Genomic DNA, 27,311 nt, shown 5'->3' on the forward strand with positions numbered 1-27,311 from the left:
GGAAGACCAGCCTCAGAGAAGCAGTCTCTAGCCCCAGTGATTTCTCCCCTCGCCTCAGTGAAAACGCCACGGTGGCGGGTGGGGGAGGCAAGCAGGTCTCATCACACAGCCGAGTGCCAATCTCCTCCCCTTTGCCACGGTGGTCCACCAGCACCAGGGGCGAGTGTGGTGACGTGGCTCCAAAAATGTATTAGAGTACAACACACCCAAACAAGACTGGGCGTGAAAGTTGGCGAAATCTGAATGAAGTCTGCATTTGAGTGAGCGTGACTGTACCAGTGTCAAATTTCCTGTTTCCACAAGGTCCTGAGTTATGTAAGATGCAATCACTGCACACTGTTACTATTTTTTTTTTCTCTCTACTATTTTTGCAGCTTCTAGAGAGTCTTTCAAAATAAAACGACATATGTGACTGCCAGTGGGAAATTTAATTCTCTTTTTCAAAGTCTGTTCTTAAAACCTGATTGGGGTAAATATCCATTTCCCTCAGTGAACCAATCTGAGAAATTGATTATAATCAACCACGCTACTCCACATTTTATCTCAAATGTAGTCCTAGAATGGATTAAACTTTGCATGCATCCTCCCTGGGAGATTGCGCTGGGATTTGGAAGCTAACACGTTTATCATAAAACGCAGAGGAGCGACCCCACCCCAACACAGCAGGTGACATGGGCACGGTCATCCCTTAAACCTATGGCTCGCTCTCCCCAGCAGCGGGCCTCCCTTGGACCTGCGCTTGGGGGCCCGCCCCGCCTTACGTTTCCGGATCTGGGGTCAGTCACTTCTTCGTAGAGGCTGATGTCCAGGTAGTAGCCTGACTCGTTGGTGATGAAGAGGCGGATGGGGATAGCATTGCCGGCTGTGGACTGGCGGATGTTGATCTTGACCTCGGCCTGCAGCACACGGAGCTTCCACAAGCGGCTGCCGTAGCGCATGACCATGGAGCGCACTGACTCCTCGATCTGCCCCATCACAGCGAATGCAATTTCAGAGCCTGCTCTGCACATACCTGCTGTCATCCTGGCACTTAGAATAGTGACACAAGCTACCTACTGCATACAAAATGGCTGGGACAGGGCCTCCCTGGTGGCGCAGGGGTTAAAGACAGCACTATCAAGCTGTCGCCAGCCACTACAGCAGGAGTTGGATCCCCGGCCGGCCAGGGAGGTGACCTACATGGCATAGCAGACCTCTCCTGTCTCCCCGCTGCTCCCCTCAGCAGTGTATTTCAGTAGATCTGCCTGTTCTGCTCCCCACTCTGTCTCTGGTGAATCCTCTCACTCCGCCCCCACCCCACCTCTAGTTTATACCCCAGTTCTTGCATGCATAAATAAATAAATCTTAAAAACAAAAAACAAAAGGCCTGGGACATAGTATGTATCCCACAACTATTCTCTAATGATAACCAAAGGCATCTAAAGCTCATTGTGTCATTCCAGCCTCAGTTTCTCAGAGAGGTGAGGTTCATATCTCTCTTTACAGATGAGGGAAGTGAGGCTGGTATATGAGAGCGAGTGCCTCCACGTAACACCATTTCTCTCTCCCACACATCTTAAGCATTTTCATCTCTGGGAACTATATGCTCTGATGGAGTTGGGGTATCCACATGGGGCATCTGCACCCACAGACGCCAAGCTGATGTACCAGGACTTTATCCCAGAATCACTACCATGCACTCTCTCTCTCTTGTGAAGACCCAGCCAATGGAGAAGGCCCAGGTTCTCACTCCCCTCCCACCCACACACCCAGGTTCTCACTCCCCTCCCACCCACCCACAGGGCCTAGAATCAGGAGGGGACATTTCGTTTTGCAGCATCTGCACTGCCCTGAGGGCAGCGTGGCTGTGAAGGGTGAATACCAGAGCACTGTCTCATGGGCAGTGGCTAAAACGTGCTCTGGAAATAAACCATGGAAGGTTATTCTCCACCTGAGCACCTGGGCTCCAACAGGCACATGCCCGTCCTGTAAGTCAGGTCGCGGGTGCCAGGAGGTACAGCCCACAGCAGCAGGTCACAGAGTGCCCCGGGGCCCTGTGAAGTGACACCCAGAGCCCGGCAAGAGCCCTGGTGAGACCTTGGAGGGGTCCATGATGACAGTGGGCACGAAGTTGAGGAAGATGTGGTTGCAGTCGGTGCGCACGCTGGTGTTGTTGAACGCCACTTCCAGCTCATCCATGGCTTCCAGCAATAGCCGCTCACCCTCGTTCTGCAGGTACTCAAAGGACGCTTCCTGCCAAGGAGGAGGAGCAGCCGCTGAGGCGGGAGGCAGAGCCCACCCCCTCTGTTCAGTGTCTCTCCCCACCCCACCACCCGCCTGGGCATGCCAGCCGAGGATGGCAGAGCCTGCCAGAGGCAAAGGGACAGCAAAGACTGTCTGGGGTAGTCACCGTGTCCTCTACTTTCCATGTTACGCTTTGACATCTGTAGCCCGGTGGACCCTGGAGGGGCGGCCCCTCCCAGAAACAGTAAGTGACCCTCCCATGAACACACTTTGCAATGCAAACTGGCCACCCCAGAGCACACGTCTTCTGTCTAAGGCTCACAGGCTCTAGGCCCTATCCGCACAATCCGCCCACCTGCCCTAAGCACCGCAGTGCCAAGTACCAGCCAACTAGAGATGGCACCTGTGCTCCAGAGCTGGCTGGAATCGCTCCAGCCACCCCTTCTAAGCCTGCTTACCCTGCCTCATCCATTCCTTCCCACAGAAGCCACAATAAAGGCTCTTGTCCAGTGTCCCCCTCTTCCTTTGCTTCTGGGGGCACCTTGGTGCTTCCTCTGTGACAGGGCATGTGCCCTCCTCTTGGGCACTGTGCGTACTGACCTCTCCTTTCAATGATAACTGTCTCTCATGTGTCGGCCTCCCCCTACCTGAATAATTTTTTAAAAAACCTATTAAGGTATCTAGTAGACTGAGGCAGCAAAAAGCCGAGATCAGCTTAACATCCACCCACAGGGCGTTAAAGCTTTCCACCCATGCTACGTCCACGCCAGGAAATAGCCTGGACCGTCTGCATTAGCATGGAAAGTAGCCTGCGAGTAACTGGACAGCAAAAATCAAGTCTTCAAATGATCCACCCACCCTGAGCTCCCAACAGTAATGTGACGTCTACAGTTCCTCATATAGAATTAGGCCTAGAAGAGTCTCCACCAAGGCTGACCCCTGACAGCCAGGCTTCTGGGTCCTTCTTGATTTTTAAAATTACTACTTAAAACCACTTTTACATACCAAGTATTGCTTGAGATTTTCACAATGTAATCATGGCTTATTTTTTTTAATGCAAGAAATAATAAAAATGATCACACAACCAGCAAACAGAAGAAAGCCCCTGAACAGTATCTCTCAATCCTCTTGCACTAAGATACACATGACACCAGCAGGGACTTGAAAATAACAACCAAAGGCACAGTCTGACTCCCCCCTACCCCCTTGTGGGTACAAGGGGAGGATGGTGTATATCCAGAACATCCTGCCTGCAGCCCAGGGCATGGCACAAAGTGGAGGGGGAAGGCCAGTGCAGGAGAGGACAGCCCTCCCTGGGACATTTTACCTTCGTTATCAGGTCCGAGTGCCTGATGATGGCGCGGATGAAGAATCTGTGGTCCGTGACTTCAGTACCTTCCTTCACCCTGGCAGCGCCCAGATAAAGGTGCATCTTGTGGTTGGCACAGGGCACAGCGGTCAGATCGAAGTTCCGCATCCGGTTGAGCTCCAGCTGGAACGCCAGGGCTGGCTCCAAGTGGCGGTAAATACGATCTTCTGCAAACTGCAGACCAACCAGAGAGTGGAGACACAGGACACATGTGAGATTTGATGTTGAGGCCACCCGCATGCCTGCCTGACCCTCGCCCCGTCCTGCAGACCCTTGGAGGTCTCGGGTATAGCACCTGATTGTGAGCAAGCCCCAGGGCTCAAGAGCTTCAGGGGTTTGCTAATGTAGGGCAGTCCTGAGCACTGCAATTTGGGGGTACAGCCTAATGCTCCGAGCTCATCCTCAGCACCTGCCAGCACTGCCAGCCTGTTCTGGAACAGCTCAGAGTATTTCTTGAGCAGTCGCTCAAGCCTATATCTCTTTGTGGAAGAGGAAGCAACTGACAGTGCTGGAGACGTGAAGAGAAAATGAAGCATCTAGAGAAAGGATGGGTCTTAGCTACACATCAGGCATTGGAGGAATTAAAATCCCAATCTCTGAATTTGGTGAAGGCTTGAATCTATGTTGGGAATAAGCCCTCTGATTCCAGAAGAGGGGTCAGAAAATTCTTAAAGGGCTAGAGAGGAGATGTGTTAGGCAGATGGACCACATGCTCTCCTCAGTCATGTTGATGGTGCAACAAAGCCCCCCAGATGATCGGTGATCAAATGGGGCGGTCGAGTTCTGATAAAATTTGGATTATAGAAACAGGTGGCCAGTCTACAAGCCCTAGTTTGCCAACCAGTGTTTGAGAAGAACCTAAGAAAGAGAGGTTGGGAGCACCATCTTACTGAATACACCAGCAAGTAAAAAGTGGTCCGTTTAGCTATTCCCTGAACGAGAGAGAAACCTGTAGCAAAGGCTGAAAGTTTGGGAAGCACAAGGTCCTGAGCTCCAGGGAGGAAACAAGAGGTTGTCATTGGAAACGTAGTCCCAGAGGAAGGCTGGAGTTCACACAAACATTGCTGTGTTCTAGAATGTGGGGGTTCCCAAAGGACCAGGAACTCTGCTCCTCGTGAACATCAAAGATAGCAGGAAAGAGGGAGCAATACTCCAGCATCTGCTCATACCTCGTCTCGTGCTCTGAATGTGAAAAACTTGGGAAATTCTTTCTGTAAAAAAGATATTCATACAAAAGACAATTAGAGCAAGCAAGACTCACTTAAATATCTGTGTACTTGTTCTGCGATTTCTAAGGCTAACCCTAGGTGCTTCTAGATGAAGCCTTTGAAAGCCTTCTCTTCTCCAGCCACTGATCTCTTCCACCCCACGCTGCAGGACAGACATCAAATCAGTGGCATGGAAGCTGGGGAATGGAAAAGCCTCGCAGAGATGGGCTGAGATTTGGACTGACCTCTTGGGCAATCAGGAATGTGAGTCTCCGGAGTCCATAATCCACGAGGATGTTTTTCTGCATTAAAAATGAAACACACAAAATAATAGTCATCCGTGTAAAGGAGGGACATTCTGATATGTATTCCCCATGGACAAACTTTGAAAATATGCCGGGTGAAAAGATCTCAGGCTGTAGGATTCCATTTGTGTGATATAATGAGCAAATTCATAGAAAGTGGATTAGTGGTAGTCCGGGTTGGCAAGGTGAGGGAGGTGAGAGAGGACACAAAGGTTCTTTTGTGGGTCAGGGGTGGTGAAAATGTCCTAAATATAATCCTCACAGTGATGGTGACACAACTCTGGGAATACACCAAAAAGCAGTGAATCATATATTTTAAATGGGGGAACAGTGTGGTATGTGAATCATAGTTAATAAAGCTGCATTTATTAACTATGATTTAACATAATTAATATATGTACACTCAACCTATATTTAATATATAATATCTATTTAATATATACATTAATATATTTAATAAATATAACTACACTTAATAACTTATATACACCATGTTTTTAAAACTATTTCATACCATCTTCAATCAAACTTGGAGAAAGGAAACTATTAAGTATTTTTTTAAAAGACAAGTTGAACCAAAAAAAGCCAAGAGATTACAGACCCGATGATTTCATTCTTAGGGAATTTAACAACAGAGGAAACGAACCCATGTTATTAGAAGTCAGGACAATGGTCAGTTATTGCTGGGGGTAAGGAAAAATATCAGGGGAAATAAATGGTCTTGGCCCATTTCAGAATGAGGCTCAACGACACACAGAAGACTCCTGAGAGACTGCAGGCTGGAAAGAGAGCAGGGTCAAGGGCACGGTGAAGTGGGGTCTGATGGGGGACAACCAGCCTGCTCACCGGAGCCTGATTTTTGGTTCTCAACTATCAAAGGATGTGTGTGTGTGAATGTAAGTGTATGTGCAAATGTGGATGTATGTGTTTGTGCAAATGTGTACACACAGATCTGCTTTAAGTAAAAAATGTTAAATCATATAGAAATGTATAATGTAAAAAAATATCTCATTAGACAGGGGCCAAGCTGCAGATCCAGTAGGGACACCAGCCGTGTCCAGGAGAAACAGGATGAAGGGACGCAGGCCAAGACCTCCACAGTGGGTGCTGTGGCTATGGGTTTTGTTTTAAAACCTACTTTTAAGCTTCATCTGTTCCTTAAATATTTTTCAGAATGAATATCATTACATAGTTGATTAAGGAAATGCTAAGTTACAGATAGCAATGTCCTAAGCTTTCAAGACATTACTTGTGACTGGTCATCATTCTCCTAACATCATCTATCCAGAGAGCACCAGGCCAGGTCCTCTGAGGGATGCAAAGGGGTGTCCCTTCCATGGTAGGAACACACAAAGAAGCAACTGAAAATTCCTACATGTTCTTGAAGTTCAGACCGAGAGAGGCTGGTAAAGGCAGGTAAAGGACTAAGAGCTAGACAGGAAGCCCACAGATTTGATTAACTTATGAGCTACAAATGTCAGTATTTCATTTTACAGATGGGAAAACTCACAATCAGAGAGGTCAAGTAACCTGCCCAAAGTCTCACAGCATCTGTTTCTACTACCCACCAAGCTGCTCCACATCTATTTGTAGCTGAGGTCCTGGAGCACACATAATAGCTGCCCCACTGCCAGGGTGAGAATATGCTGGCAGTGGTCACCACGTGTTTATACAAGCAACTTGTGGTTATTTGCATACATGATTGGTTGTTAATAAACTCAGTTAATAAAACTGAGTTTTCTGGGTTAGTAAAACAAAAAACTCCCCCTAAATCTAAAACTATTTATTGAGTGTCTGATGTATTGGTGGTGTGTTCATCCTTTGTCATTTAATCACTGCAACACCCTGGGGGAGAGAAATGCCATCCTGTTAGTGGGAAGACGTGGAGGCCTGCCAGTGGGCCAGCTCTGCCCACCGTCACCGTGACGAGTGGCAGCAGCTCGAGGATGGGAAGCCAGGGCTGCACACGGAAGAACTCAGCAGGACTGCCTCCCCAAGACCACTTGGGGGCATGGGACACCTCTCTTTTCAAGAGGCACCCCTTCCTCCAGGGGCCAAACCAGGCCACACGAACCTACCTTGGACTGCACGAAGGTCCGCAAAATCGGCACCAGCTTTTCATCCTCTAGGTGGTCTGAGCACTGGATCGCGACGTTCAGGATGTGAATCGGCTCCTCTCTGAGGTTCTGGGAGAAAAAAACAGGGGCGGGCAGTAGAAAGGTTTGGGGGTACCAGCCCATGCCCATCCCCTCCTAGGCTTGCTTCCTGCTCAGATACTTACCTTGCTGTCATCCTCAGAAAAGAGGGAATTGCGGACCTTGCTGAAGAGGGGAGTGTCCCTGGGCACGTTGGCGAAGCAGGAGATGACCTCATCAAAGTTTCTGGGGGGTAGAGGGCAGAAGGGAGGGTGAGGGGGACTGTCCCACATGGTTGCAGGTCAGCCCCATCCCTCCCTTTTCCCCAGCTACCCTCTGGGGGCTCATCCAGCTCTGCAGAGCTGTGTGGCTCCAGACTAGGTCCCAGGATCTCTGATGGCACATCCCCAAGAGGCAAGAAGATGGCACAGCTGGACACTCCCCTTTACTGGCTGGGAGACCCTCACTATGTCGCCTCATCTCCCAGTCAAAAGAGGAGACTAAAAGTAACCGCTGCACCTCCTAGGGCTGCTGTGAAGTGGCACAGGTAGGAAGCATGTGGCCAGGATCCAAATGCAGGGAGGCTCATACAAGAGCCTGCCTGCGTGGGAAGGCTGACTATTCACTAGCTTCCCCACCCATGTCAGCCGCTCTGCTCCGGGTATTTGGGAGACTCAGTACCTGGTGAAATCCTCAAATCTCCTGAAGGCAACCATGGCCCCCATCCGTTGGCACAGAGGGGAGAAGCCGCTGTCCATGAAAAGCTCGGTGCTGTGCCTCACCAGGTCAGGGTTGGTGATGCTGATGGGCACAGTCATCCTGCAGGGGACGGAAGGGGGGATGAAGCCTGTTCACACATGTGGCTCCAGGAATGATCCTGCCCCAGAAGCTTCCAGGAGTCACACCAGCATAAGAGACCCACCGCAAAGGGGTTTAAAGTAGGGGATGGAGGTGCCTGGGGTCAGGGCCAGGGACTGAGGAGTCTCATCTGATTCCTCAGGACCTGTTGTGGACTCCACAGTGAAAGATGCATACAAACACGGTCCCCCAACATGGTCCCCCAACAGTGCCAAGGTGTGATGTTGTGAGGTCTAGTGAGAAATATGTATCTGACCTCCGTCCCCATTCCTGGCACAGAGCTCCTACGCCCCTTGGGATTTCCTAAACCATGAGAGGACTAAAGGTGTCTTCTGTTAGATGGATGAGGGGATTTCTGCAAATCACTTAAGGATGGGGGTTGGTTGCCAAGGGAACTGATAGTGATTTGAGGCTAGAACTTTCAGCCCAACTCCTGATTTCTAGGAAGGGGAGAGGGCTGGAGGTTGAATCAGTCACCATCCCTTGGCGTTGGACCTAAGTCCCAACTACCCAAAACCTGGCTGGCCTCTCATCTGACCTCCCCTGGCCAAATTCACCACATGCCTGGCTCTACAGGCACGGGTGGTACAGCCTATGGTGTGGCCCAGCCAGGCTCTCCCAGAAGGGAAGACTTCCCTCTGTGTGGCCCTTCCAAAGGGCGGGGTGGTGGAGTCAGATGCAGGCAGAGTCCCGTCTGAGGCACTGGCCCTGACTATGCTTCTGATGCTCCCTGACACTCCCACCGGGAAGACCCAAGGTGGTCAGGAAAACCCTCCAGGATGTTCCCCTGGGTGAAACAGGATGCTGTGTCCACTCTGAGGGACACAATCAACAACCTGCTACACATGTGGGTCTTCCTAACCAATCAGGCAGGGCCCACAGGCTGGGCAGATGCCAACTGACAGCTGAGAAAGGAAAGGAATTCTTCCTCAGGGGCAATTTCAAGAATCTTTACAGTGCCCCTCCCACAGCACCCAAAATGGTTCCAGGCCACAAGCAGTCCACTCTTCTCTCAATTGGGCAAAATGTAATAATTCTTTTGTGGCTAGAAAATAGGGTAGAAATCGATGATGAGCAGGAAAAGAAGGGACTGATCAGAAAGCTGTCCTCTTCCTCATCCTTAACAGAATCCCTTCTTTCTTCTTAAAACCAATGGAGAGACAAACAGAGTTTTTAAATCCCAACAGACCAGAAAATTCCCTGTTGCCCGAGTAGGTGTAAGTTTTGATCAACTAAATGCCCAAATCACAATAAGACTGTTTTAGTCACAAGCAAGGCCTTTGAGACACCCGGGAGAACCAGAAACAGGGACAAGGAAGAGGAAGAGCAGGCGCCAAACCCCAGGGAGACAGAATTACTCCAGGAGGCGGTATTGCACTCTACCTGACCAGATAGGGACTTCGGGCCCTGGAATAAAATGGGTTAAAAAAAAAAAGTGAGTGAGCATGGAGACACACCAGGGCGTCCCCAGCTGAGAATATCATGGGGATTCGATTTTGGATGTGGAGAGGCCAATGCGAGCCCCTGCTACTGGCTGTCGGGTTCTCTCCCTGCTGTGGAAAGATCTCTGGGGTGAAAGAGGTAACTGCCCTTGTGAATTTCCCCATGCCCATTCCTTATACTTTGATATTCATGTATAACTCAAAAATAGATAGTGAAGCTTCTAAGCAGTGTTTGTGAGCTCATATTTATGAATTCTTCTACCAGATTTTTCACTCAATATTGTACGGGTCACTCCTGTATACTGAGCAGCTGAGGTTTGTTTCTTTTCATGGCAGTAGGGTATTCCATTACCTGGCCATATCACAATTACTGATTCATTATCTTTCTGAAGAATAATGAGGTCCTTTCCAGTTTTTGATACTACAAACAATAGTGTAGTGAACAATCTTGTATGTGCCTCCTCGTGCTAGTGTATGAGTTTCTTGAAGGTAAAGAGCGAGGAATAAAACTGCTCAGTCATGAGGGAGAAAAAAGAATTCGGCAGTGAAGGTATCACCAGGGATCAAGTGGGCAGCTCAGCCCATGTCAAATAAAAGGCCCCAGGGCTCGTCATCTGTGAAACAGAGATGAGAACAGTTTTGGCTGATACATAGTGAGGGCTGAATCAAGCAGTGGAATGTGGAGGCACTTATCACAGCACCCAACCAACAGCGTGCTGATGGACAGCAGTAAGAGTACCAGTCACACTGTTCACAGAGCTCCCCAATACTCATCAACAACTTTCTGTGTGCCAGCCACTGCCCTAAACACAGGGAATGGCTTATCTCATTCACTGGTCCTAATGGTCTAGGACTATACCCGCCAATCGAACTGTCCGTGGTGATGGAATATTCTAGAACTGCACTGTTCAACACGGCAGCCGCTGCACACTTTAAATGTAGCTGGTATGACCGAGGAGCTGTATTTTTTCATTTAATTTTTGCTTGCATTCATAGTCCGCATGCTGGTAGTGCTTACCACACTGGACAGTGCAGTGTATGAGGCAGGCACTAGTTTCTCTCTACTTTATAGATGAGAGACTAAAAATGTGGGGAGACCCTACATGGGGAGTATAGTATCCCTGATGTCCCCCCATCAGTGTAGCGCTAGGTCCCTCCAGAGACAGGAGCACAGCAGTCAGGGGGAGAAAAAACACAAGCCGCCTCCGCCTTGTGCCACTTCCTACCGGTTTGGGTGGGAGGAGGGCAGCATGAACTGGAATTCCACCACGCAGGTGCCGTCCGGGAGCTGCCGGTGCTGCAGGCTGTTCAGCTCATAGGCGATGTAGGCCCTCCGCACATAAACCTAAGGAAGCAGCACAACGAACACACTCTTAGGGGCAGCGTCCTCAAAACTGGAGGGAATCAGACAGAAGGGATCCCAGGAAGGACCCCAAGGTCTCTATGCAGAAGTTAACAGTAAATGTGCCTGCTGAACGAGGACCAGATCGTGAAGATGTGGTCCATCCCCCCCAGGGACACTATTCGCCACAGGAAAGACCAAGTGTCACCACTTACAGCAAAATGGAAGGTGCTCAAGGGGATTAGGTGGAGGAAGGCAAGTCCGAAAGGTAAAGATGAATTTTAGATGTTTTCGAATGTAAGAGTACAAGGGATCACAGCAGATAAATTAACAAAGCAAACTAAAAACTAGTGGACACTCAGAAATGAACTGAGGTTTCTGAGGCTAAAAGGGAGGAAGAAGGAGAAAGGGTCAGAGGGTTATAAGGGATGGTGGTTGGGAAAAGAAGAACGTAATTATAGATGTTAAAAACATAAATTTAAAAGTTTAAAATATTTTTAAAAAGCAAGTTTGCTCCCATTTCAGAATGTTACTGTCTCTGCAAAGGGCTAGATGGTAAGTATTTTAAGCTTTGTGGCATTTATCATTTCTATTGCCACTATTCCTTTCTGCTGTTGCAGCACAGAAGCAGCCACAGACAACATGGAAATGAAATTGGAACACAGCTGTGTTCCAATAAAACTTTATTTACAAAAGCAGTGGGCCAGATGTAGCCTGCAGCTATAGTTTGCTGAGTCCTGCAAGGCTGTCCAATAGAAATGGAACAGAAGCGGGCACCCTGGTGGTGCAGTGGGTTGAGTGCAGGGCTGTGAAACTATCCGCAGCCTCTGCAGTGCAGGTTCGATTCCCGGCCGGCCAGGGCGATTCCCAAGGGGGAAAACTGCAGGCTCACAAGCCCAAAATGGTCTCCATGGAGACACAGTCAGGATGGGTGACTCACAGGGTCTACAAGACAGCAGGAGAGTGAGTGGGGGACACAAGGGAACAGAGACCCTAAAGTCAGAGGGTGAAGAGATAGAAAAACCACCAGAGTCAGTCAAGTTGAAAGCACCAGACGTGACCCCATATTTTCCTGAAAGGTTTCTGAAAGTGCAGATTAAACACTCTTGACTCCTGAAACTAACTCATACCTCTCTGGCTTGAATTCAGCAAGACTGCCTAGCTCTACTCTGGGTTTGGCTGCTGGTGCCAGCCTTCCCTGCCCCTGGCACAAACTCACCAAGGTTCCACTCAGCTCCCTAGTGCCAAGCAGAAAAGGTCAATCAAAGGTCCCTAGGACAGGTGAGCAGGAACGCATGGACAAGGTGCCTCAGACTTGGCTCCCGGGGGTTAGTATTTAACTGGGCCCTGCCGCATGAGACTGGAACACCACATGAGATAGCAGTGCTTACTGGCAAAGACTCTGCCCTAGACAGACCTATTGTGAACACTGGCGCTGCCACTTCCTGGCTGTGTGACCTTGAGCAAGTGGCTTCACCTCTCTGAGCCTCAGTTCCCTCCTCTGGAAAACAAGGACAGTGACAGTCCCTGTCTCATGGAGAGAATGAGATCACGTTGGCAGGGCATGTGGGCCGGGGTCAGGCGGCATCAAACAACAGGGGATGCTGGAACTGGCCTGCACAGTCCTGGTGCTATCCTGTGGGCTTCTCCTGCTTACCTCCAAGGATGCCATGCACACGACTTTGTTAGTGTGATAGAAGAATGTGGGCAGGACGTCAAATATGGTTGTTTCCGAAAGGATTAATTTCTACAGGAAATGAAAAGGGAAAAATATATGGTAGAGAATTTTAACCAGAAGAGCAGAGGGCTGGGGGCAGGTAGGAAAGCCCCAGGCCCAGCGACTTGGAAGTGGGAACAGCTCTGAGAGACAACACCTGGGCCTAGCAGCTTGTCAATGAGCCAGAGTCAGGCCCGGTTAGACTGGAGGCTTTGGTTAGACTGGGCCAGGTGAAAGCACAAAGCTTCCCAATATGCTCCATCACACCCGAATGTTTTAAATTGTACCCACCAGACGAGCCTTGCTGCCTGGCATCTGTCCAGCCTGCAGGCTGAGTTCCCCACCCACCTCTCTGGGGGCCTCCCTGGAAGTGCCCCTCGGGTAGCCCTGACCATCCTGGGTTCTGTGGCTGCACCAAGTGTGAGCACACGAGGGCATGGGCACCTGCCCCCAATCTGTGCTCCGTGGAAGGTGGAGCGGAGGAGATGGCCTCACCTTGAGGTTTTCTGGGCAGAACTGGTGGCCGTACATGTCGATGGCAGACAGGAAAATGGACTCCACCTGGTTGTGCCTCAGCTCGTAGGAGGGGAGATGGGAGGCAATCAGGACCTGCAGGGAGGGGGGGAGGGAGGGGTCAGGTGAGCCAAACTCACAGGGGAAGCCAAGGGCCTGGGATGACAACAGGGTGCTGCGTGTGCTGTGGGATGTTCACAGGTGAAGGATGGCCCCCCAGGCTCCCCTCATGCACAGTGGGAACACAGCCCCATGCCCCTACCTGTCTGGCTCTCAGGGCCACTTTGCAGTGCTCACTTTTGCTCAGCTGCGTGAGCTCATTGAGGATGGAGGTCAGCTCGTCCGACAGGGAAGGGTCTGGGCCACAGAGTTCATCCTTTGGGGGACAAAAAGTGACCCCAAATGGCTTTTCTCCACCAGATGGAAACAAGCCAGCATTCAGCCTCGGCCAGGGCACCTCACACACTGGGCATGGCCTGATACACATTCCCTTACAGATGTCCTCATTCATTCATTCAAGCACCCAGTCACCCACCCCAAACACACCCTGAAGCCCTGGTAAGAAGAAAGACACAACTAAGCCTCTGCCTGCAACACTCTAAACAGTGCTATCAGGTGACTCCTATGTGATACCCAGTTCTCCCAACCCTCTGAGGAGTAGAGTGCATGATCCCCATTTTACAGATGAGGAAACTGAGGATCAGAGAGGCAACACACTTTGCCCCAAGGCCATCTAGCAAGTGCAAGGCAGAGCCAGGTTCCAGCCAGGGTTATTCTGTCCCCTAGGCCTCTGCTCTTTGCCTCATACGCTGCTGCCTGACTTAAGGGTTCACAGCTTCAGAGAAACTGTTTAGTCAAATCCCAACAGAATAAGGACCACACAGGAGGCTCAGGGTAAGATGCTCAGAGGGGAAGCCACTCCCTGGCAGCCCCAGGCTGCAGGGAGCATCTGGGTCTGAAGGGGTCAAGGGTGGTTTTTTGTGGGAGAAGCGGAATCTGCCAGAAGTAAAATGATGGCTTCTATGTGTGTCCTCTATCTCTGCTTCTGAACCAGGCAGGGACCTTGCTGCTGGAGACCAGGGCTCTGTGCCACCAGCCTCTGCATCTCCCCTTACGCCCAAATGCAAGAGGAGCTCAGGACTGAGCGGCTGGGACCTAGGATGCCCGAGCACCAGGCCTGCCGCCCTCACCACCCCCCCATGTCAGTTGGGACAGGAATTCTCCAGGTGGCGGGGCTGTGAGTCATTTATTCCACACTTGCTTCTGCCTTTCCCTGATTAGAAGGAGCCCACCCTGTTCTTATGCTCACAGACTTTTCAACATATCATCTGGCCTGTACCCCAGTTCTTGTGTAAATGAATAAATTAATCTTTAAAAAAAACAAAACAAAACAAAACAAACTTCATCCAAAGGAGGAATTTTGCAAAAGGTTATATTATTTTCACAATGAAATTCCCTCCCAAGCCACTATCTACTTGGGACTAAGTTTCCGATCCTGGATGTGTACTGCCATCACTTGGAGAGGATTTCACAACTACAGAAGAATTCAAAGTCAGTACCTTGAAAACCCCTACAGTAATCATTCCAATTCACCAACCAATTGTTACACTTTTGCCATGTTACCATGTTTGATTTTATGCATATGTGCACACACACATATACGCACACTGTTTCTGAATGTCAGTGACAGACACCAGGGTCCTTCCCACTATTTTAGAAGTTACCTCCTTGAGAAAACAGATCTCCTAGCTAAGTAGAGAACCATTAAAACACCCAAGAACCTGAACAATAATGTAATAATATTATCAAATATACAGACCACATTTAAGTTTCCCGTTGGGGATGCTGTCAGGCACTGTGAGTCCCTGGGCCCCACCCCCAGAGACCCTGATTTAAATGACCAAGGGGGGGGCCTGGTGTTTGTAAACCACCCCCCTCCCCCAACCCCAGGGGATTCTCAAGGCAGCTGGGATCCAGAGTAGCTGCAACAGAGATTTTAAAATGCTTCTTTATAAAATACACTATTTATGAATCCACTGTATTAGAGTGTTAACTGTCCTATGAGCCAGGCCCAAATTCGGTCCAAGTCTGTTGTTATAAACATTGTTTCAGAGGACACAGCCATCCTTACTGGTTTGCCAGTTGTCCACTGCCGCTGCCAAGCTGCCCAGGCAGAGCTGAGAAACTGTGCCAGACATGTGGCTACAAGCCCTGATGCTTACTGTCTAAGCCTTGACAGAAAAAACATCTGCCAACCCCTTCCTGCTAAAAGGCAAGGCCAAGTCTCTCCCACTAGCTGCTGATCCTACATTTTCCAAGCCACATATGTGACCCCAGATCAAGAGGAAAACTCTTTAGCTGTGAAAGTCTGTTAATTGAGGAGGAGAAAAAAGAGCAAAGAAATTCCACACCTGTCCAAGAAGGCCAAATGGTAGCCCCACCACAAGACTGAGACTCCAACATCCTGACTAATAGCTGTGCCAGTCTGTGGGCTCGAACTGCAGCTCTGCCTTTACAAGCTGGTGGGCACGTGACTTGGACCTGTGACTTTACCTCTCTGTGGGCTGCCAAAGGGAGGTGAGAGCTGAAACCACCTCCCAGGGTTGCTGTGAGACTTACATGAGTTAATATTTGTAAAGCAAATCAGGAGCACCTGGCACACAGTAGGTGCTCTGTGAATGGTACACATGATCTCCTAGACAGCAGGCAAGCCATTGAGGGTAGCTAAAACAGCCTGGACCAAATTTGGGCCTGGCTCATACCACTCACACCTTGGTACTAGTAACAATTTTTTCTTTTTTAATACAAGAACTGGGGTACAGGCCAGACTCACAGGATGGTGAGAGGATTCACCAGAGACAGAGCAGGGAGCAGAACAGGCAGAAGGCCCAAAAACACTACTGGGGGGAGCAGCAGGTGAGACAGGAGAGGTCTGCCGTGCCTGCCGTGCCATGTGGGACCTCCCTGGCCAGCCAGGAATTGAAACGGTGCTGCAGAGGCTGCGGACAGCTTCACAGCGCTGCGCTCAACATGCTGCAACACCGGGGAGGCCCTCTAGTAAAATTTTATTGGGACACTTGCTGACATTGTACAAGGGCTATGTAAATAGCTATAAAACCACCCAAGAACCTGGTAATAGTGTAATAATATTATCTAATATACAGACCTAATTTAAGCTTCCCATTGGAGATGCTTTCAGAACGTGCAGTTGGTCAGAGATTTATGATGGACAAATACTAAAATATTTACTCTCTGGGCCTTTTCAGAATAAGTATGCTGGCCCCTGAGCACCCCACGCTCTGGGTCAAGGGGCCCCTTTCTGCTTACAATCAACATGATCACCAGCTGGTTCTTCTTGGCCACCTGCGCGTGGGAGAAGATGCAGTCCAGCACCTGGGACATGTCCGGCTTCAGCTGCTCCCTGAGGTTAATCACACACTTGTCGTAGTGGGCTGGAGGAAGACAAAAGGCAGGCCATGCAGGGGTGAGGTCTGGGTCCCCTCCTGCCCGGTGGGCTGGTTACCAGTGCCAATGGTGACCCTCACCTTGTTGGAAATGGTGCTCGACGTGGAGATACCTCCTCAGGAGATCCAACACCACAGCCTTCATGTAGCCGCGGGTTCCGCTGCGGTACCTGGAGAGGGAGGGAAGGGACCTAGTGATCAACCTGCTGCCTGGCACACCCCAACATCTCCAGCCGAGGTTTTCATGATTTCCAAGTGGAGAAAACAGTAAGAAAGGGCTTGGGGGCTGCACCCGCTTGTCCTTGGCCAAGGGAGGAAGGTGCTAGGGAGCTCATGGGCAGCAACTCTGCAGGCCAAAGAGGGCAGTGACCTGCCCGAGTCAGGCACCAACCACAGGTCAAGCCTGAGCCTCTGGGTGGGCCTGGCAACCCCAGAGAGCAGGGCGGCCCTGGCTGGGGTGCTCACGGTGGGGCTGCCTGCACACGAGGTCACAGATAGCTTTCGGCTAACCGTGCAATGCAGACAATTTGGGAACAAGGCAAAACTTGAAAGACATTTACCAAAAGATTCCTGTCTGAGTTTCACTTCCCTTTTAAAACCAGATTCTAAGGTGGTCTGTTGCCCCTGCCAGCAACATAGGGGGAGCCGGAGGGGCTGGTGTGTAGCGAAGCAGGTCAGAATGACAAAGACGAGTATCTGACATCTACAGAGCCTTGGGCACGACAACGCAAAAATACTTACAAAAACTAGCGGACACTGATGAATGAAGTCAGGTTTCCGAGGCCCAGGGGGCGGGGGTAAGGGAGAGAGGGACAGAGGGATGGTGGTGGGAAAAGCTGAACCAACCATGGTAAAAAATAAAAGAAAATAAAAAATGAAAGAAAATAAAACCAAATTTTCTATCCTGGATGTTCCCCCAAGCATTTCCTCTTCCAAATCACTGCTGAACCCACAGGCGTGAATTTCGTGGGCGATGTGACACCAAGTTTTAGGGACACAGAAACCGGCTTACCCCACCATCACTAAGTGACGACAGGGAAGAATAGGAACCTAAAACACTCGGGTCCTCAAATGTGACTTCAATTTAATAAAACCACAACACAGAACTCAGATATCTGAATTTGATGCATGACTCATTTGTTCATTTCTCCTAGGCGTTTCTCTGAAGCCACAGATGGGTTTAAGGTGAGCCACTGCGTGTTCTGGGGAGGGGCACCCTTCCCAACCGTGAGCTGTGAAACTCTCTTTGTGGGGAACCCTCACAAAAATCTCCCCCTGCAGAGGTGGGCCTTGTGCCAGTCCCCATGAGCTAGAGGAGCCCCCACTCCCTGCGCCTCTGATCATGGCACCTGGCAGAGTCCACCTGTCTCCATCCAGAAGGTCTCCGTCCTGTCTTTATAAGCACAGCTTCCTCGCTAGGTGAGATTTGCACACAGAGTGGCTGTTCTTTTTATCATCAGAGTAAATGTCCTGCCTACTTGCTACTTAAGATACAGTACCAATCCCTTATCAGCTTTCCGCAATGACCCCCCCCCAAAGCCACCATGGAAACCCACAGAGTCCCTGGGACAGACAAAGCCCTTTCCTCCATAGTCTCACTTCTCACTGCATCAGCACTTAACAAGGAGCCCGCTCCAGCTCAGGACAACCTGTGTGTGGCAAGTGCCTTTATTTCTAGTTTTAAAACAGGCAAAATGAGATTCTCAGACATTCGGTGCCTTGCTGGGGATCTGCTCTTAGGAACAGTCATGGTGGGACACTCATAGGGGTCTTTGGATCCCATGCCCTGTCTCTTGTCCTGCTCTGAGAGCCCCAGGGTGCCACCTGGCCCAGCACAGGGAATAGTTCCGTGTGAGAACCCCACCCCACCCCCAAGGGCCCAGGACTGGTACCTCTGGACCAGCTGCACGATGCTCTGGGTGTTCATGAAGAAGGCCTCCCGGTCAGCCTTGCGCTGCAGCGTGGCTGCATGGCAGTCCAGGATGGTGGCTATCTGGACAGGAGGACAGGACAGGTATGGTCACACACACCCCCTCCCCGTACAGTTCAGCTGCCACACACCGTCACCGGGAGGCCTCACCACGGGCTCCCATCCAAGAGGCTCATTCAAAGACCAAAATTCCCAGCCTGCAGTCCTCTAAGCCACCCAGAATAGCCCTGGTCACCCCACTCGACAAATTGCTTGAGGAATTCAAGAGCTCAGAATGATAACAATCACATTAAAATGCACAGAACTCTTTTTATCATCGCAAATTACAATGATACCTCTTCACAGATCTGGATTCTTTGGGGAAAGAGCAGGGAATTTCCAACCCCAGCGAGAATGAAGACATTGAGTAGGGAAGGTCCTATTTTTATGTCATTTTAATGTCATTAACATGCTGTTTATGACAACAAAGTATTTAAAATCTTTTTTGTTTAATTTTTTTTTAAAGATTTATTAATTTATTTATACAAGCACTGGGTACAGTCAGAAGTGTGGGAGGGTGAGAGAATTCACCAGAGCCAGAGCGGGGAACAGAACAGGCAGAACAACAAAATACACTGCTGAGGGGAGCAGCGGGCACGGCAGGAGAGGTCTGCGTGCCATGTGGGACCCTCGCTGGTGGCTGGGGATCGAACCGGCGCTGCAGAGGCTGGGGGCAGCTTCACAGCCCAGCACTCAACCGCTGTGCCACCAGGGGAGTCCCTAGTTTAATATTTTTAAAGAAAAAACATGTGTCGGTGTAAGTTCCTGGAAGGTACTTTTCTCAAACTGGGGTCCTGGAGAGATTTGTTCTTAGTACTTTAAAGTTGAAATATAATTCACATACCATAATATTCTCGCCATTTTCAAGTATACAATCAATTCAGTGGTTTTCTGTATCTCTACAGACCTGTGCAATCACCACTATCTAACTTAGGAGACTTTTTATCACCCCAGAAAGAAACCCTATTACCAGGTGCAGCCACTCCCCATCTCTCCCAACCCCCAGTTGCTGGCAACTACCCATCTACTTTCTTTCTCATGGATTTGCCTGTTCAGGACATTTCATGGCAATGGAATCCACAAGGTTCCACTGCTGTCAGGCTTCATTCACTCAGCTTCCTGCCTTCGAGGTTCTTCCACGTGGCACACAGATCAGTACCATTGTCTGGAGTGGCTGAGCTCTGGGAACAACCTGACCTCCACTGACCACTGACCCCCAAATCACTCACATGTGGGAGGCGTGAGAGCATGGTGGCAGCCTTTCCACCCAGACATAACAGGAAGTGAGCGGCAGAGGGGGCACTTCCAAATGCCCGACACCTTTAAAATGCTTGCTAACTTTCTTTTCACAAACCCTTCCCTTTTGCAAAGCAGCAGCGGCAGCTCTTCTGCCCGCGTGTGACTATGCAGGCGCCTCTCTTTTTCTTTCTCCTTTTCCTAATAAACCTATTCTTTTAAAATGTAAAAAATAAAATAAAATGCTTGATGAAAAGCAAGCCACCTCCCCCCAAAAGAACAAGTCAATGTCGAATGACTAGAGATATTTTCTACTACCCTGGAATGACTCCTGTTCGTAAAAATATTACCTAGACCTTATGGGTGCAAGTGATCACCTATAAAATCAGGAGAGGACCAAAGCTACCAGTTAGAAAGAAAAACTCACTATGGTTTCCGATTATTTTGGCCAGTACGTGTTTGGGAAACGCTTGCTGTCTTGCACCAACGGCTCACTCCTCTTCCAAACCTGAGTTTGATGCAGTGAGGAACAGCAGCTGTGTTCATCTAAGCAACTGCTGTTGGGGGGATGTGATTCTCCAGAAAAGGAGGGAAAGAAAGCTCCTGACCCCCAACCATCTCTGGCTGTAAGTGGTCTCACAAAGGCTGACTGGACTGGTGGCCGAAAGTAGAGACTGATGGGTGCTGAGCACCCAGCAAGGCACCCGGCCTGGCTGGGGGGGCACCTACCTGCTGGCTGGGGAACTGGCACAGCACCGAGGTGATGTTACTGGCATACTGGGCCATCACCCTGCGGACCGCCTTCTCGACAGGGGCGGGGATGCGGCCCGACACGCTGGTCATGATCTCCTGCAGCTCCAGCAGTGGCAGTGATGGGTGCCGGAGGGTCATCATGAGCTTCTGCACCCACTCCTTCAGCTGCAGCAGGGACCAGAGCATCAGCCTGAGGGCTTAGCACCTAGCCTGATAGCTGCTGGAGCCTCAGGGGGTGGGTACGGCCACCCACTGCTGGCATCTGACCAACACATTCAAGCTACCCAAGCCCTATGTGCTCAAGTAGTCCGAGATCTACCCCCCAGCAGCCTTGGGAACTATCCAGAGTGGAACAGCCCCCTGACCACCTGGGGATGCCCAACTACCCCACCCATCTCCCTTTCCATGCATTCAGAGAGCCTGTGTGCTGTGAGGGTGTAACAGGAGGGCTGGTGAAGAGCTAAGCTTTGTAGGGCTGTTCGCTTACTGCTACACCCTGTTCTAAGACCTTTACATGTTCATATTGGAGCCTCAAACCCCATGAAGTAGATATAAATATGACCTCATTTTGTCGAGGAATACAGAAAGGTTACTTAAGTGACCCAAAGTCATCCAACTGGCAAGAAGCAAAACCAGAGAGCAAACCCCAGCTATTTTGCTCCAGAGACACTTAACAGCTGTGCCACACGGCTTCTGGGCACTCAGATGGCCGACATGCTGGCCCCTGAATGAGGAGGATAATGTGCCAACTCCATAGGGTAGTTGTGAGGTTAAAAGTGAAATGATGCAACACTAGCAAGTGCAAAGACTAACTCCATATTGCCACTAGAGCAATCACACTTAGGCAACACAGCATAGGGGTTACGAGCAGACTCTGAAGACAAATGGTTATGATTCAAATCCTATCTTTCTCTCTCCTTGTGTGAAATAAGGCAAATTTCTTAGCTGCCCTCTGCCTCCATTTCATCAACTATAAAATGAAAATATCAGCTCCTATTCCATAGGTTGTTGGGAGCATTAAATGAGTTAATGATTGTTTAGTGTTTAGAGCAGTACTTGGCACACAGCAGGCACTAGACAAAGGGCGGCCATTACCATCAGCACCATCACTGTGATTTGCTATTCTGAGATGGAATGTGATGCCACAGTATTATCCATATTGGTGTCAGGTTTGAGGTCACAGGTCTTTGGCAGGTGTCTGCAAATTTGAGAACTTACAGGTTTCCCCCAAAGACAGATTATCAGGATTGTAGCTGATGTGATTACCAATTTGAAGTACTTATTTGGTAAGATTTAGTAGGCACTATTTTAGGGTCTGCTCAAAACTTTTCCATCTAAGTGGGCTGACTGTTCCTGACACAGACCTCTGATCGCTCAGAGTTAACCCTTCTGGCTCTTCACAAGGGCCTACACATGTGTGTGGAGGACACCCCCACCCTGCACAGGAACCTACCTTTATGCTAAAAATAGGCTCCGGCAGACAGTAGCCACTCATGATGTTGGTCAGGTTTTCCAAGACATTGTGGAAGACCTGGTGCAGTTTCTGCCCAAGGATGGGCAGGGTCTGCTGGGGAGGGAGCTCTCCTGTGAATGGCTTGGCCTGAGGAGACAGAACAAGAGACCTATACAATCTTCTCAAATTTTTCCATAAATCTAAAACTGCCCTAAAATAAAATCTAGTAAAAAATTTTAAAAGGTCAAAGAAGACCTGCTAGGTCAGATGACATGAGTCAAAGCTCGCAGGAGGTAAGGTAGGAGGCTGATAAACGTCCACGGGAAGGTCCTTCCAGGGAGAGGGAACAGGCTGTGGAGTGGAAGATTCTGGAATATTCAGTTAAGCAGGAGAGAGGATGAAGCCAGAGAAGGAAATGGGAGACAGCCCATCTGGGGTCTTGTCAGTGATCAGAAGAGCTTAGTTTTACTCTAAGTGGGATGGAGTGCTGCTGAGAGCTGAGCTGGGCGCATTTCTGCACCCATCCCGCTAGCTGCTAGAGCCTCAGGTCGGCTCAGCTCACTGCACAGGTGGAGGCCCTGAGCTCACCTGAGCAGTTGGGGAGGCTGTGCCTGGTGCTACGTACCGAGTGCACTTTAGAAGGGTCATCAAGTTCCAGCCGGGCCACCATGCAGCCAGCTTCTAGCACGGCCCCCGGGCGCTTGATGTACTGCACCCGGCCACTTTCCTGCACATTCAGAGTCATGATCATCTTCATCACCTGTTTTGCGGAAAGAAGCAATAAGAAAGAGCCTACTAGGGCTGGCCTGTGTATGTGACACCCAGAGTGACCCAGAACTAGCCGCTCTGGAGCACAGACTGTCATTTAGATAGAATGACTCCCCAGGCAGAGTCCAAGCGGGAGTTGGAGGAAACTGGCAATTGCTGGAAGCCTGCTGTGTGCCAGGCACAGTACTTGTCACAAATCAGCACCACCTGCACTACCAGCCAGGGAGGGAGGGGTTTATCGTGCCCATTCTAAAGACATGAAAACTGATGTTTATTTCTAAAGAAAGGGCCCTGTCTGAGAAATACACACTGGCCTAAAGGGTAGTGCATTTTGAGAATGGCTCCTTTTTTTTTTTTTTAAAGAATTATTTATTTAGGGCCTCCCCTGGTGGTGCAGCGGTTGAGCGCTGGGCTGCTAGGCTGCCCGCAGCCTCTGCAGTGCCGGTTCGTTCACCAGCCACCGGTGAGGGTCCCACCAAAAAAAAAAAAAAAAGAATTATTTATTTATACAAGCACTGGGGTACAGGGCAGAGGCATGGGAGGGTGAGAGAATTCACCAGAGACAGAGCAGGGAGCAGAACAGGCAGAAGGACCAAAAATACACTGCTGAGGGGAGCAGCAGGCGAGACAGGAGAGGTCTGCTGCATCATGTGGGAATCTCCCTGGCTGGCCGGAAATCAAACCGGCGCTGCAGAGCCTGAGTGGACAGCTTCACATCATGGCTTTCAACCCACTGCACCACCAGGGAGGCCCGAGAATGGCTCCTTTTTTAAAGGCAGACTGCAAACCCTCTGAGGGTGCTTGGTGAAATGAACAGGCTCTGGGTACAGCCATCAGTCCCTCCCTGGCCGGAGCCTGTATATGGATGTGTGAGTGTGGACTGCAGACAGGACAGTGTTCCTTTTGTTCAGAAGCCCACAGCTTTGGTACACAAGGCAGCCAGGCCTGGGCTGGGACCCCAGGAACACCCCCGCCCCTATTACTTTGTGGTCTCCAGAAAATGCCTTTCCCTCTCTGAGCTTCAGTCTACCTCTCTTGTAAAGTGGGGAATAAGAGCAGGAAGCAGAAGACTAACCAGCATTAGCTCCTGCTCTTGCTGTATTTTTACTGCCTGTATCATTATGGTGTTCCTGGGCAGCATGGAAAGGCAGGCTTAGCCCTGGCTTTATGTGACCTGCAGAGAATTCTTGGCCTGCCTGGGGATCACATCTATGCCTATCTCCTGTGGTTACCTGGAAGATAAAAGGAGGCAAGACATAAAATGCTTCCATCAGAGTCTGCCACAAGGTGTTGGCAAAAACACTTTTTAATCTTTGCTATCACTGTTATTTTATCAGTGCTTGTTCATCCTGCAGGAAGTATATAGATTTTTGAAGTTTTCTATTTAAATACTGCAGGGAATTTGAGCTGAACCCCACATCTGGCTCCCTTAGGGATTTGCAGGCAGTGGCCCAGGTGAAGGGTCAGGCCCATTTGCTTAGGTGCAGAAGCAATGCCAAAGGCCCTCCTTGGGGAGCGGTGCTGAAGGAGGCCCGGCCCCAGCCCCACCCCCATGAGCAGTCACCTCCATCTCAGCATAGCTTTGCCCCGCCTCCACATGGCCTCCGTCCTCCACCATGTACTGCATCAGCTTCCCAGCTGAGGTTGCTCTCAGAACTGTGGGGTCGTTCTCCTTCTCAAACACGCATGTCCTGTTGCCGATGGTAATTCGGTAACTGGGAGAGAGGAAGAGCAGGGAGGAAGGGAGATTGGAGAACCCAGCGGGCCCGAGTCAGGCTTTTGACAGTACTTTCCCTTCCTAAAGGTGGCCGTGAGTGTGCCCCTGCGTGAGGTTTGAGGGTCTCCATCTCCCAAACCGTGGCACTTGACTGTCATCACAGAGATTGGGAATAAGTCAGATGAACCAATGGTTGGACACTTTTCTGGAGGAAAACTAGCACTGGGAAAGCAATCAATAAATCTTATTCAATAAATACTGCAGGGAGGGGTCTGTACTAGGGATGAGCAGCAAGAGGGGGACAGATGACTCTGCGAACAGACTCAGGAAAGCTGTTAAAAAGCTGAGAAAACGCCCAGGGGTTCTCATCAAAGGAGCAATGTTTTTCCCTTTCTCTTGTCTTCTTACGGCATCTATCTGAGGAGACAGGTCTCAGCTGGACCTCCTGTGGCCATCACTGCACCACACATGGGAATCAAACCTTCACACTGTCCTAACTTAGTGCATGTTAATTATTTCTTAGTAAATCTGGGAGGAGGTGGAAAGGGGAACCTTAAAAAAATAAAAAAACATACAAATTGGGCCTCCCCAGTGGCGCAGCGGTTGAGCACTGGGTTGCGAAGCTGCCCGCGGCCTCTGCGGCGCCGGTTCGATCCCCGGCTGCTCCCCGGCCACCTGAGGAGGGTCCCACATGGCGTGCAGACCTCTCCTGCCGCCCGCTGCTCCCCTCAGCAGTGTACTTCGGTCCTTCTGCCTGCTCTGCTCCCCGCTCTGGCTCTGGTGAATTCTCTCACCCTCCCGCGCTTCTGACTGTACCCAGTGCATGTATAAACAAAACAAACAAACAAACCAGCAAACAAATAAATAAAGCATGCCTCTATAAAAAAAAAAAAAAAAAAACCATACAAATTTACTGACTGAAAGTCTGCACCTTAACATTGAACTGGGGAGAGCTTGTCCCATGCCTGAGCCTATAAGGATCTTGCATGTTCTTACCAACAGAAAATGGCTTCCAAGGAGGCCATAAAACCCTGTCCTGGGATGCTCTAGTCCACCTTCTTCAAAAGATCAAGGACTGGGCAGGGACTAGCCACTCCCCAACTGCAGTTTTCTCAGGCCTGGGGCCTCTGAGTAACCCCAGGCCCACCCTCCCTGCCGTGTCCTTGGTGGGGGTCTGTGCTGCCTGCTCAGCCAGATGCTCTACATTTTTCTTGTTTAAGCTCCATGTGTCAGATACACTCCAGTGGGGCTTTCGGGTCTTTCTGGTGAAGCCTCTGTGCTAAGACCATCCTGTGTCTCTCCCATCCAAGCACATGGCAGCGTTCCTGCCCCTGTCCACTTGTTTGCTGTGACATCTTCCCTGATAGGCCCCATGGTCCTGACCAGAGTTCTAGCCCAACACCTAGCCCAGCGCTGGGACAAGCAGATGCTCAATAAATAGGGACAGGAAGGTCTCTCCTGAGCCTTGCTCAGATGACTCAGACACCAAGCAGCTGGCACCTCACCACAGCCTGGCAGGCTGCAGAGCCGGGAGCCAGGTCCCATTCAGCTCCATATATTCCCTGGTTTCTAGAAAAGGGCCTCCTGGAGCCTCCTGTGGCTGCCTGCCAGCTGCATGAAATCCCAGCCAAGAGTGTCTCCCTGAAAAGCAGTGGGATTTACAGGTGCCTTGGACTGCAAACAGACCCCCAAGGGCTAGCTGGCCCTGCACCCACATACCTGTCCACCTCTTCTTTGATGTAGGTGGTGTAGCTGTTCCCGTTGTAGGACAGCAGCAGCCCACCATCCGTCAGCCGATGCGCGTCGATCTCAATGTGACAGCCATTCATGATGAGGACGAACATGGTCAGGGACTGCCGGGCCACCTGGGGGGACAGCCTTCATGTCCCCACCTGAATTCAGGAAGCCAGTTTGTCCCTGTGCCCCTGGGCCCCCCAACCATGAACAAGGTCAGTGTCGTGCATGTTGGGAGTGCCTGAGTGGACACCTCGCCTCTCCAGTGCCAGCCCTCGCTCACCCAAGGGAGCAGCTGACAACAGAGAGAGTCTAGAGTCAGCGCCACACCAGCCCTGGGGAGGCTAGTGGTCTCTGGCCCCAGCCTGCCCATCTCCTGCCATGGCATGCCCTCAGGTGCTGGGGGCTCACTTCTGATTCCCTTCTCCAAGCATCAGCCCCAAGCAGGGTCATCCTCGGGGACAAGAAGTGGTGTCTCACACCAGGCAAGGCAGCCCTGTTCTACACCAGTGCCCTGGATATGGACTAGGGCTCTTTCCAAGGGCAGAAAAAAGCCCTCAACATTAGAGACAGACATGCGGGCTGAACCCCAACCTGGACTCTGCATTTCAGCGGGAAGTACTGGCAGCATCTGGCCCTCAGTTCAGTCTATGTTCTCACTCATAAAAATAACACCCTAAAGAGCCCTCACCTTCATGAATACATATATTGTGACAAAAGATGGCAAGATAGTTTCAATTAATGCAACATTCATATGTCAAGGTAACTTCACTTCTAAAGTAACACTTAGGACCAATCTAGCGCTCCAATAACCTTACAATAGAATACTCTAGACCTGCCCCCATCAAATATGGGAGTGCCCAGCGGCATGTGGCTATTTAAATGTAAATTCACTAAAGTTCAATAAACTGTGAAATTCATCTCCTCAGTTACACTTGCCACATGTCAAGTACTCAACAGCCACAGGTGGTCCCATACTGGACAGCAAGACACAGCACATTTCCATGGAACGTTCTAGAGGCAGTGCTACAGACCAATCTGAAGTTGAAGAAAATTTGTTAATAACATAAGAAACTTTATGCCACAATAATATCAAAGCATTTGT

The 27,311-nt window shown here is 50.1% G+C and overlaps 1 protein-coding gene across 1 annotated transcript in view; it reads right to left on the reverse strand.

The window, feature by feature from the left end:
- The window catches only part of ACACB (acetyl-CoA carboxylase beta), a 77,298-nt gene that overhangs the window by 18,037 nt on the left and 31,950 nt on the right, over positions 1-27,311 (reverse strand). Inside the window, exons 16-35 of the mRNA XM_037510998.2 lie at positions 26,192-26,337; positions 24,320-24,470; positions 22,613-22,747; positions 21,988-22,134; positions 20,511-20,699; positions 18,469-18,569; positions 16,658-16,746; positions 16,440-16,564; positions 13,375-13,488; positions 13,095-13,208; positions 12,540-12,629; positions 10,767-10,885; positions 7,922-8,059; positions 7,387-7,486; positions 7,184-7,291; positions 5,046-5,102; positions 4,762-4,803; positions 3,551-3,766; positions 2,077-2,232; positions 762-965 (exon numbers count right to left, since the gene is read on the reverse strand). Coding sequence (XP_037366895.1) covers positions 762-965; positions 2,077-2,232; positions 3,551-3,766; positions 4,762-4,803; positions 5,046-5,102; positions 7,184-7,291; positions 7,387-7,486; positions 7,922-8,059; positions 10,767-10,885; positions 12,540-12,629; positions 13,095-13,208; positions 13,375-13,488; positions 16,440-16,564; positions 16,658-16,746; positions 18,469-18,569; positions 20,511-20,699; positions 21,988-22,134; positions 22,613-22,747; positions 24,320-24,470; positions 26,192-26,337 — 2,541 coding nt within the window. The remainder of the gene's footprint in view (positions 1-761; positions 966-2,076; positions 2,233-3,550; positions 3,767-4,761; positions 4,804-5,045; positions 5,103-7,183; positions 7,292-7,386; positions 7,487-7,921; positions 8,060-10,766; positions 10,886-12,539; positions 12,630-13,094; positions 13,209-13,374; positions 13,489-16,439; positions 16,565-16,657; positions 16,747-18,468; positions 18,570-20,510; positions 20,700-21,987; positions 22,135-22,612; positions 22,748-24,319; positions 24,471-26,191; positions 26,338-27,311) is intronic.

The sequence above is a fragment of the Talpa occidentalis genome, unplaced genomic scaffold, assembly GCF_014898055.3.
Source record: "Talpa occidentalis isolate TD23 unplaced genomic scaffold, MPIMG_talOcc4v2.1 talOcc4.14, whole genome shotgun sequence".
Classification (NCBI taxonomy): domain Eukaryota; kingdom Metazoa; phylum Chordata; class Mammalia; order Eulipotyphla; family Talpidae; genus Talpa; species Talpa occidentalis.